General features: G+C 44.9%; 1 protein-coding gene across 2 annotated transcripts in view; it reads right to left on the bottom strand.

Moving 5' to 3' along the window:
• Window positions 1-2,770: 2,770 nt before the first annotated feature.
• PELI2 (pellino E3 ubiquitin protein ligase family member 2) overlaps window positions 2,771-12,456 on the bottom strand; it is a 129,590-nt gene continuing 119,904 nt past the window's right edge. For both annotated transcript variants that reach the window (XM_077464428.1, XM_077464429.1), the window contains 3 exons: window positions 9,304-9,498; window positions 4,361-4,549; window positions 2,771-3,623 (listed from right to left, as the gene is read on the bottom strand). In XM_077464428.1, coding sequence (XP_077320554.1) covers window positions 3,057-3,623; window positions 4,361-4,549; window positions 9,304-9,498 — 951 coding nt within the window. In that variant the 3' untranslated portion in view covers window positions 2,771-3,056. The remainder of the gene's footprint in view (window positions 3,624-4,360; window positions 4,550-9,303; window positions 9,499-12,456) is intronic.

The following is a 12,456-nucleotide window of genomic DNA, read 5'->3' as shown; positions in this document are numbered from 1 at the left end:
CTAGTTCTCCCATCTTGTCCGCCAGGCTCCTGGCATTGGTGAACATGTCACGTTTAGACCGGTCGCATACTGTATAGGACTTGTTACTATACTTACCTTGGGTTTATATGCTTTAGTCAACCTACCACTAATCCCCCAATAATACTCTCTGGAATATGTTCTGCGCTGACTATCTGTACCTCTATGACCACCACAGGCAATACTAATGCTGCAAATACTGAAGCGCTTATTCATTCAGATTTCCCCTCACTTCCAGTTTTGAGAAGTGGGGTGGCCTGGGACAGAATTGAGGTGAAACCAATTGTTTTGCTATTTGTGACCCTGTGGAGAGATTTTGTTTCACTTAGTCTATGCTAGTTAATCACAACAACCTGGGACAGGAAGAGAGTTGCAATCTACAGCCAAGAGTTTTGAGGAAGACAAATATTAAAATTTTCACAAAGTCTGCTGCCTTTGCCATTAATTGGCAAATACCTCTTTGCCATGTAAATGAACTTGTACCATAAAATATATTTCCACTGCATTCGTGAAGAAGGCTTTAGCACGCCCAAGAAAGTCCAGCAAGCGCAGGACCATCTCCTACAGTTGATTCAGCTGCAGGATCAGGGCACCCCTCACAGCGTGAGGCGAAGACTTTTGGAGGATGGCCTGGTGTCAAGAAGTGGAGCACTTCTCTCCAGGAAAATCAGGGACAGACTGATATTCTGCAAAATGTACAGGGATTAGACTGCTGAGGACTAGGGTAAAATCATTTTCTCTGATAAATCCCCTGATTGTTTGGGAGATACAGAAAAAAGCCTTGTCCAGAGAAGGAAAGGTTAATGCTACCATCAGTCCTGCCAACAGTAAAGACCAATCATGTGTAGGGGGTTGCTTCTCATCCAAGGGAGTGGGCTCATCCACAATTTTTCCCTAACACCACCATGAAGAAAAAACTGTACAAAAACAACCTCCGAGAGCAACTTCTCCCAACCATCCAGTGAAATACAATGCCTTTTCCAGCATGATGGAGCACCTTGCCATAAGGCAAAAGTGATAACCAAGTAGCTTGGGGAACATAACATTGAAATTGTGGGTCCAAGGCCAGGAAGCTCCCCGGACCTTAATCCCATTAGAAACTTTTGATCAATCCTCAAGAGGCAGGTGACCCCCCCTCCTCCACCAATTCTGACAAACTCCAAGCATTGATTATGCAAGAATGGGCTGCCATCAGTCAGGATGTGGCCCAGAAGATGATCGACAGAATGCCAGGGTGAATTAGAGGTCTTGACTCTGCATAAATGAATTAGAGGTCTTGACTCTGCATAAACCTAATGTAATGGTCAATAAAATCCTTTGACACTTATGAAATGCTTGTAATTATAATTCAGTATGCCATAGTGACATCTGAGAAAAAGATCTAAAAACAGTTAAGTAGCAGACTTTGTTAAAAATGTATATTTGTGTCATTCTCAAAGCTTTTGGCCACGGCTGTACGGTTCAAGGGAACAGACTGTAATAAACATGGGGTGCTCACATGTCCCCACTCTACAAACACAGAAAAATAAAAAAGTTTTGTTAGATCTAGTTTAGCAAAAGCTATTGTTATAGAGATGTACCTTCTTTATTTGACCTGGTTTACATTGTTATTAGAGGGAAATTAACTTGAGTTGCAAAACAGAAAGAGGGGAAATCTTCCTATAGGAACACCCATCTAAGAGGGGATTTTCCTCACCTTGAAGAGCTCTCCTCTCAATATTTATATCAGTGTTTCTCAACTGGGGTGCCCAAACCCTGTGCATTCAGATCTGAGAGCAATCTTGTGTTAGCTATTGTATACGCCGGGGAGGGAGAGCACAGCCCACACCTTCTCAGAGCTCTCTCCTCCTCCCTGCTATTATCTGTAAAGTTGGCAACCCAGAAAATTGTGCGGGTCATCTGCCTGCCCACGTCCTAATAACCAATTATATCATTGTTGGACAGCCCACAAAAGCTTTTTCAGTTGCTGAATGTCTACCCCCCCCCCCCCCCCACACTGTTCCTTGTCAAGCAATAGAAATTGTAGGTGGGGGGAGGTAATCGACCCCTGCAGGGTCAGATCTAAGAGAAATCCTGTATTAACTCCTGTATACACAAAAGGGAGAGGCGCACACAGCCCACACATCCTCTGTTGCGGTCACCTGGAAGTGGGGGGGGGGGATTTTTGTGCTAGGAGGGAGGATTTTTGTAACAGAATGCAGTACCATGTGTTTTGGTGCAACACGATTTAAGAAATCATGCCAACACTTTTTTGTGCGTTTCAAACGCATAGAGCAGTCTCCTTAAAAAAGTGACATGCTGAAACATGCACAAAAGCATGTGCGTCCAGCGACACCGTCTGGTGTGTACAAACCCTCAGACTCATGTGCCCCAGGACTGTGCACAATTCCAAAGGGTGCCTCGATTATAAACAAGATTGGGAAACACTGGTCTATGACAGAAAGCTAACAGCTTTCCAATGGGACACAGGACAAAAAAAAAATTAAAAAAAATTCAGGGAGTTTAACACTATTGAGAAACAGCGTTGGAGAAAACACATGATGCGGGAATGGACGTTGCTTCATGCTAGGTTTTCTCTAAAGACCAAAGGATAGAGATTGCATTGGGGTATAGAGCAATTGTGTTTTCATGAAGTTCTTCTAACACACTTGTCATACTGCAATCCCCTCCTAAATATCTCCAGTTCTCAAGAATGATGCACATTAAAACATTTCAGCTTAACAGCACGTTAGTGAAAATAATCGCAAAACAATTACCTTTCAAAGGGTCTGTATTAAAATTGGTTTACAAATATAACAATCTGGACCAAAAAAAAATGTCAATGTTTAAGCCGCTGGTATGCATGCCAAAGTATTGACATCTGAGAAATCTGAGAAAAAAAAAAAAAAAAAAAAAAGTAATTTTATAATTTGATCCCCTTTAATAAAATTATAAAAAAGGTAAATTCTAGTATTAGTGGTGAAAATGTTCACAGTATTTTTTTTATCTTTTTGTTTTCATTTTTATTAACAAAACATTAATATTTGTTATAAATAGCATCAGTCAATGGGTCCCTGGAAAATAAGTTTAACGCAGCTTTCCTCGCCAGTCAACTGTGTCGCACAGAATGGGCAGGCAGCGTGAAATGCGTGGGTACCATGAGGAAGCGGGATCTGAGACCAGTATTTGGCAGTCTTCTCTGAACACACATGTCCACAAGGGCCGAAAGCATGTGTAGGAGGACCAGCATCTACATAAAAGCCAGCTTCGCAGCCCAGCCACAGAGGCACATAGGGTCCAATTGTTCGACACATGGGACATTCCCGCTCGTTGGCTTCTGCATCACTTCGATGACCCCAATTGTGATATCCATGCACATGGCCACAGGTAAGGTAAGCCCAAGGCTGTTTCTCTTCCACTACATCCTTGCGGTTCATACTAGGAAAAGCAAGAGTGTTTAATCCAACAGGACACTGAGGTCTGGCTGCATTTATCTCCTGTCTCAGGGCTTCGATGTGTTTTTGAGTTGGTGCATGAAACAAGCCATCTGCTGTTCTCCAAAGCAGGGTAGCCCCACATAAGTCAATAAGAGAACCATCCTGTAGAATGTTGGTTTCATTTTCCACCTACAAAAAAAAAAAAAAAAAAAAAAAATTAAGATTATTGCCCACATAGGCATATATTCATCATGTACACCTGCAAAAACCTGTGATCATGCAGTCATTAATGTGGGATAGGCATATAGAACTAAAAATGTGCTTTGAGGGAGATAGATTAAAAGCAGGTGCCCACTCCACTTCTGCTGGATTGCCTAGGCGATCTGAGCGGACGTTCTCCTTCCCCTCTCTGCTCGCGGTCCTCGGGGACACATCACAGGTCCCAGTCACAAAGTATGTGCACTGGGCAGCTGGCTGTGAAGCAGCAAGCAATCACAGCTGGCTGCCCAGATAAGATGCCAGCGCCAGGGACCAAAGGGGGTGGGGGGGGCGGTTGAAGAAAATGGCTTGGATGAGGATGGCACTGGATCCCTGGACAGACGAGTGGCTGTTTATTGAAAGTCATCAGCTACAGTTTTTGTAGCTTACCGTTGGAGCTTACCCATGCTGTGATTGGACACAGCACAGGTTTGGCAACTGATTGGCTGTGTTCAATCACAGAGTTCTGTGTACATGGGAACAGCGATTTTTTTCTCCAAATAGATTACACAGAAAATATTTGCAAGAAAATATTAACAAAAGAATGGCAATTAATGACAAAGTTATCACCAAATAAGCAGGTCCCTAGTGGAAATAGAAAACTTTCTCTGGTCCATAAAAGGCATAAAAGTTACAAGAGTTGAAGTGAACTAAGCTAAAAGTCTTACAAGTTTTCCTCTTTGCTGAGCCGATCTGGTTTCTCTGAGAGTGTACACATCACCGCAGACTGAAATTTCTCTCCATACACCAGGCTTGGATTCATCAGTGAAACCTCCTTTGGGATGCATTACAAGAACACCATTGGTGGTTAGTCCATCCATGTGACCATCAGGATTCTTCCATTTAGCTGCTTTCTCCTAAAAGTAGAAGAAAACAGTGGTTTACACTGAGCACACTTCATGTAGAGACATACCCTAGAAGTAGAAAGAAACCTTTTCCACCGAGGATTCATATTCAAAGCTAGCACATAGAACACCTAGGGTCATCTGAGTGCCCCTAAACTATATGGTATATATGGACTTTAACCACTTGCTTACTGGGCACTTAAACACCATTCTGCCCAGACCAATTTTCAGCTTTCGGTGCTCTCACAATTTGAATGACAATTACTCAGTCATGCAACACTGTACCCAAATGAATTTTTTGTCCTTTTTTTCCCACAAATAGAGCTTTCTTTTGGTGGTATTTGATCACCTCTGGGGTTTTTATTTTTTGCGCTATAAATGAAAAAAGACCGAAAATTTTGAAAAAAAACGCATATTTCTTTGTTTCTGTGACAGAATTATGCAAATTATTAATTTTTCTTCATAAATTTTGGTCACAATTTATACTGCTACATGTCTTTGGTAAAAATAACCCAAATTAGTGGATATTATTTGGTCTTTGTGAAAGTTAGAGCGTCTACAAGCTGTGGTGCGAATCGCACAAAACTGATCACATCTGATGTACTGGTGGCCTATCTCGCTTCTTGTGACCCGAACAAGTCAGGAAAGTACAAATACCCCCCAAATGACCCCTTTTTGGAAAGTAGACATTCCAAGGTATTTAGTAAGAGGCATGGTGAGCTTTTTGATGTTGTCATTTTTTTCCCACAATTCTTTGCAAAATTAAGATTTTTCATTTTTTTTATTTTTCTCCACAAAATTGTCATTGTAATAGGTTATTTCTCTCACATGGCATGTGTATACCACAAATGACACCCCAAAATAAATTCTGCTACTCCTCCTGAGTATTACAATACCACATGTGTGGGACTTTTTCACAGCCTGGCCACATAGAGAGGCCCAACATGCAGGGAGCGCCATCATGTGTTCTAGGAACATAAATTACACATCTAACTTGTTGACTATTTATTACACTTTTGAAGCACCAGGACAATGACACGTGACACTGATGACAGATGGCACTGATACGTGGCAATGAGGACACTTATACGTGGCACTGATGACAGGTGGCACTGAAGACAGATGGCACTAATATGTGGCACTGATGACGCGTGGCACTTATACGTGGCACTGATGACATGTGGCACTAATACATGGCACTGAAGACACGTGGCACTGAAACGTGGCACCGATGACAGATGGCACTAATACATGGCACTGATGACGCGTGACACTGATGACAGATGGCACTGATAAGTGGCATTGATGACACGTGACACTGACAACAGATGGCACGTGACACTGACAGGTGGCACTGATGACAAATGGCACTGATACGTGGCACTGATACGTGGCACTGATGACAGATGGCACTATGTGGCACTGATGGCACTGACGACACGTGGCACTGGGGGCAGGTGGCACTGGGGGCAGGTGGCACTGGGGGCAGGTAGCACTGGGGGCAGGTAGCACTGGGGCAGGTGGCACTGGGGGCAGGTAGCACTGGGGTGGATGGCACTGGGGGCAGGTAGCACTGGGGTGGATGGCACTGGGGGCAGGTAGCACTGGGGTGGATGGCACTGGGGGCAGGTAGCACTGGGGTGGATGGCACTGGGGGCAGGTGGCACTGGGGTGGATGGCACTGGGGCGGATGGCACTGGGGTGGATGGCACTGGGGTGGATGGCACTGGGGCGGATGGCACTGGGGCAGATGGCATTGGGGCAGATGGCACTGGGGCAGATGGCATTGGGGCAGATGGCACTGGGGCGGATGGCATTGGGGCGGATGGCATTGGGGCGGATGGCATTGCGGCAGATGGCATTGCGGCAGATGGCACTGCTGGGGGAGGATGGAACTTTATTTATTTTTTTTACTTTTTTTTTTTTTCTATCCCACAGGCAGAACGGCTGCCGCTGCAGCCGTTCATCTCTCCCCTCTCGCACTGTCTGTGCGAGGAGGGAGAGCGGCGCCGAGAGATGATCTCATATGTTTACATATGAGATCATCTCCCATTGGACACGCCGATCACGCTGTAAACGGCCGCTGTGATTGGCCGTTTACAGCGATCTGTGTTTGCCTGTCCCCGGGGGACACGGCGAACACAGAACTTCCGCGATGCGCGCCCGCGGGGGCGCGCATTGCGGAAGTAAACATCGGGCCGTCCAGGGACGACCGCCCGAACGAAGGCGCCTGCTCTACGGCCGTCATTCGGCTATAGGGCGGGCGCGAGGAGGTTAAAGTGGAACATCACCTTCTTAGTCAACACTATTTTGAATCCTTATGCTGCTAGGATTAGTAAATAGATAGGAATGTATATCATATTTATTGATTTTAAACTTTTTTGTTTACATTTCTTCAGTTACTTCCTGGTTTCAGGCCTAAGCAAATTATGTCATACATTCCAGGAGTCTTCACAAGGGGAGGAGGGGTTTCCACAACAAAGCACACCCTCCTACATGCATGACTGAGGTAAGGGCAGATGGATTCCAGGAAGGAAAAGCTACACGGATCATCTGCCTTTACTCAAGATGGCCAAGGTTAGAAATGCTAGGGCGTGTTTCTCAACTTAATTTCCCAGCAAAATAAAGCATGGAGACATGGGAGGATGGGGGAGTTTGCTTTGAATATTACAAAATGACTTAAATAGTGTTTTTGATTTGAGGTGCTCAGATGCAGTGTAGTTCCACTTAAAGGATGACCACCGATATTTTCCAGCAAAATAAAGCATGGAGACATGGATGGAGTTTTTAAAAATTAAAATAGTGTTCTTGGTTTATGGTGCTCAGATGCAGCATAGTTCCACTTTAAGGATGACTACAGATATCAATCACTGCGGACATATACCGTACTTATCGGCGTATAACACACACTTCCCCCCCCTTAAAAGCAGGGGAAAATCGTGGGTGCGTGTTGTACGCTGATCCTCCGAAATTCTGAGTCTCTGTGCAGCTTCCGGCCGCCTTCGGCCCTTCTCGGGAAGCTTCCGGCCGCCTTCGGCCCTTCTCGGCGGCCGAAAGCTGCCCGAGAACGGCCGAAAGCTGCCCGAGAACGGCCGCACGCCGCCGAGATACACATCCAGCTCTGTATCTCGGCGGCGGCATTTAAAAAAAATAAAATAGACACGGCTGCAATGGTGGACAAGGCTGCATAAGGCTGCAATGGTGGACAAGGCTGCATAAGGCTGCATAAGGCTGCAATGGTGGACAAGGCTGCATAAGGCTGCAATGGTGGACAAGGCTGCATAAGGCTGCAATGGTGGACAAGGCTGCATAAGGCTGCAATGGTGGACAAGGCTGCATAAGGCTGCAATGGTGGACAAGGCTGCATAAGGCTGCAATGGTGGACAAGGCTGCATAAGGCTGCAATGGTGGACAAGGCTGCATAAGGCTGCAATGGTGGACAAGGCTGCATAAGGCTGCAATGGTGGACAAGGCTGCATAAGGCTGCAATGGTGGACAAGGCTGCATAAGGCTGCAATGGTGGACAAGGCTGCATAAGGCTGCAATGGTGGACAAGGCTGCATAAGGCTGCAATGGTGGACAAGGCTGCATAAGGCTGCAATGGTGGACAAGGCTGCATAAGGCTGCAATGGTGGACAAGGCTGCATAAGGCTGCAATGGTGGACAAGGCTGCATAAGGCTGCAATGGTGGACAAGGCTGCATAAGGCTGCAATGGTGGACAAGGCTGCATAAGGCTGCAATGGTGGACAAGGCTGCATAAGGCTGCAATGGTGGACAAGGCTGCATAAGGCTGCAATGGTGGACAAGGCTGCATAAGGCTGCAATGGTGGACAAGGCTGCATAAGGCTGCAATGGTGGACAAGGCTGCATAAGGCTGCAATGGTGGACAAGGCTGCATAAGGCTGCAATGGTGGACAAGGCTGCATAAGGCTGCAATGGTGGACAAGGCTGCATAAGGCTGCAATGGTGGACAAGGCTGCAATGGTGGACAAGGCTGCATAAGGCTGCAATGGTGGACAAGGCTGCATAAGGCTGCAATGGTGGACAAGGCTGCATAAGGCTGCAATGGTGGACAAGGCTACATAAGGCTGCAATGGTGGACAAGGCTGCAATGGTGGACAAGGCTGCATAAGGCTACAATGGTGGACAAGGCTGCAGATGACACTAATGGGCATATAAATGTAAGTTTTTTTTTTCCCCTTCCCTCCTAAACTTGGGGTGCGTGTTATACGCCGGCACGTGTTATACGCCGATAAATACGGTACATGGATCTAGCAGAGGGATCGGTTGCCTTCTCTTCTGGTGCCTACAAGGGACTCCAAAAGCTCTAGAAATTCTGAACTCTTATGGGAAACCTAGCATTTTCTCACTTCCTGCTGTGCCTACCCCCTCAGTGTTCTCTCCTAAGAATTCATATTCCAGTATAAACAGCAAAAGGCTATGCATTTTTTTTCCCCCGTTAAAAACCAAACAAAAAAAAAAACCAAGAGAGATTTGAGAAAGAGCACAAACAACCATCTCTAGGCTTGGATGTTCTCACCTAGGGCTTGCATTATTGAACAGCATAGTGCGCTTTTCCATAATTTTAGAAGGAACTTCCATGAGTCTCAAGTGTACAATAACTTTATATGCACTGTTCCTAAGGTGTCCTACACAGAAGACATATTCTAACAAAACGTCTCCCCTAACCTCATGCATTCATTGTATAATCAAAAATATAAACATGTAAATAAAAGAACTCTCGTAGCTTATGACGGACACTTACACCGAGAAATATATTTTTGGAGGAGTCAAATCCTGCGGCATAAATTCTAGCTGTATATGGTAGATTCCTATCGCAGACTATTCGACAAGCGAACCTGGAAATGGTACTTTGTGTGATCTGAGTCTCGTCATTCTGGTTACCAGAAATTGTGTCCGTCACTACAAAGTCAATTGGACTCTCTGTTGACCTTCCGATCTGAAAAAAGAAAAATTAACATATATGATTCCTTTACTGTGACAGCAAGCCTTATACATACAGCTGGGCTCACATCAATAACACAGTAAATACAGGCAACTATCGAATCAGAGCAGAGGTCTCCAAACATTCTAGTCCAGTTTTTTTTTTTTTGATTTGTCCTGCAAACTGGAAAGGCCGGTCTGTGGCCAGCGGGAGTGGAAATTTTCCTGGCCTCAGTGGGATTAAACACCACATTTGATATTAGGTGGAGGCATAGTGCCCCATCATTGGTATAATTGGGAGCAATAGTGCCCCATTGTTGATGTCAATGGGAGAAATGGTGCCCTATTGTGTATGTCAGTTGGCAGAATAATGTCTCGTATCAGTGGGAGATTTGTGCCCCAATGGCTGGATGCAGGCACGCAAAGGGCCACATCCAGCCACCGGGGCACCGTTTGGAGACCACTGAAGTAGAGGAAGGCAGTCCTTTGGTTTGTATCTCTGAGAAAAGTCAGGCACCACTTCTGTGGATTTTTTTTTTAACCACTTCAATACAGGGCACTTTGACCCCCTTCACATCCAGACCAATTTTCAGCTTTCAGCGCGGTTGCATTTTGAATGAATTGCGTGGCCATGCAATGCTGTACCCAAACAAAATTTACACCATTTTCTTTAAAGACAGATAGAGCTTACTTTTGGTGGTATTTGATCACCACTGGGTTTTTGCTTAACAAATGAAAAGAAAAAAAAGTTTTTTCTGTTTCAGTTATACGATTTTGTAAATAAGTGTTCTGCTTCCTTGATGAGGTTTCACTAACAGGCACTCAAATGCGGCACTGATTGGCATCACTGATGGGGCTGCCTTGATCATCAGTGCACATCCCCTCCCCCCATCAGGAGAGCCGTTTACCGGCTTCTCCTCTTCTCTCACTGTCAGCATGAATAGAGGAATGACGATAACCAGAACTTCCTAGTCACGCTGTAAGATTGGACACAGCTGATCGTATGGTCATAGCGCCTTTACCATGATCGGAGATGCTTTGCATCCCCCTCGGGGTGCGCATAAATGGCTTGTTCTGAAGGACATCAGATGACGTCCAGTCAAAAAAGGGAGGGCCACAGGATGAGTGAGGTTAAAGATCAGTGATTGTGGATGCAGTATAGTACTCATCACTCATATCAGATTTAATTTTGCCTTTAACATTTTTTAAAGTGAAACTGAAATCTATGGGGCTCATTTACCAAGTACAAAACTTGGTGCAACTGTGCATGATAGCCAATCAGAATCTAACTTCAGCTTGTCTAATTAAACTTTGACAATAAAACCTGGACGCTGATTGGTTTCTATGAACAAATGCAACAGATTTTGCACTCTCCAGTTTTAGTAAATCAACCCCTATCTGTCAAGAACAATGCCAACTTGGCCTGCATTTAGACTTGCAGTTATGGTGATGAACACGTGATCATCTAGGACTTCACCGTTTGAGGGCTTGAAAGACTGGTTGACATAAGCACACGATCATGTGATCGTTATCACTAGAGACATGCCTTGAATGTAGCATGAACTAGTAAGCAGAATGTAAATGAAAACACTACAGAAAAGTGGTATGTTTAAAGATTTAAAGCAAAGATCCGCTCATTGTACCACAACCCCCCCGGTGCCATATTTGGCACCTTTCGGGGAGGGGGGGGGGCAGGATCTCTGTCTTTCACAGGTATCCTGTTCCCACTTCTTGGAGCCTCAGCCGCAGGTATTGACGTCACCGCCCGGGCTCCCTCCTTCCCCAGCCGCCAGGCCAGTAGGAGAGAGGAGCAGAGCCTTATGCATGCGCAGTAGAGTTCCCGGCGTGAAGCATCAGCTGTAGTGCAAACATTGCTGGACTCCAAGACAGGCAGGTGTCCAGTATGTGCAGCTGCTGGCTTTTCATTTTTACAGCTTTAATAACATTTATTGAACATTTCTAACTTGGTCCTCCTTTTGGGAAATTGTTAAATCAGTGAGTTTGTTCTGCTTTAATGACTCAAATGCTAATCAGCATGGATTGTTTTGCAAGAATTACAATTAATTAGCGCTCACCTTGCCACTTATCCCAGTATTAAAAATTGCAGAGAAGATTTATAAAAAATTGAAACACAAGAAATGTTAATAGCCTGCTCATACCAAGCACTGCTTTCATAAACTGCACTGTCATACAAATTATAGCTGGAACCCCACTGCCGCCCAAAGCGGTCTCATCCCATTCTTTAGTCATCTTCCACGGAAAGTAACAGATATGCAAACCCGCCCACTATGAACAGCGCTAGCTGAATGCTTTTTTTTCCCCCCTTTTAATTTTTAAGTGTACAGGATTTCAACCATTGTAGGCACACTCGAGCAGCATTCATTTTGGCATCAAATTTAGTCATAACCTTTTGACTGAAATGCCCTTTTAGTTTTACTCGCATTTTAGACACCTGCATTGTTTTAGTCTTATTTAGCCGACTAAAATCTGCAGTACATTTTAGTAGACTAAAATCAAATGGGTTTTGTTAAATTGTAACGCATTAATTTAAGAATTTCTCTAAAATTTCTGAACTCATTATATACCCCTGGAGTTAAAAAAAAATAAATGCCATTATTTATGGTATTAAGGTTTGAACAAACTGCACAGTGCTGCTCTGGACAGTGGTCCAAGGTGGCCTGTAATGCTACACAGTCTTGCTCTTCACGGTGGTCTGAGGATGCCTGTAATGCACACTGTGCTCTGGGTGGTCGTGACTCTCGAAACGCCTTCAATACACAGTACTCTGGATGGTTGTCTGGGAAGGCCTGTAATGCTGCGCAGTGTTGTGCACACCACTAAGCACGCTAGCTTGCTTGCTGGGAGGGGAAGTTCACATGGATAAACATCCTCACATTTTGTTCCGTTTTCAACACGTCTTGGCCATTGGAAGACAGACAGGTTGCGCTTCCAGAACAGCAAGAAAACTGACCAC

This window comes from Lithobates pipiens, unplaced genomic scaffold, assembly GCF_037356315.1.
Source record: "Lithobates pipiens isolate NorthernLeopardFrog02 unplaced genomic scaffold, aLitPip1_a1.2 Scaffold_30, whole genome shotgun sequence".
NCBI classification, from domain to species: Eukaryota; Metazoa; Chordata; class Amphibia; order Anura; family Ranidae; genus Lithobates; species Lithobates pipiens.
Note: the sequence above shows the minus strand (reverse complement) of the source record. Positions and strands in the feature narration are given on the sequence as shown.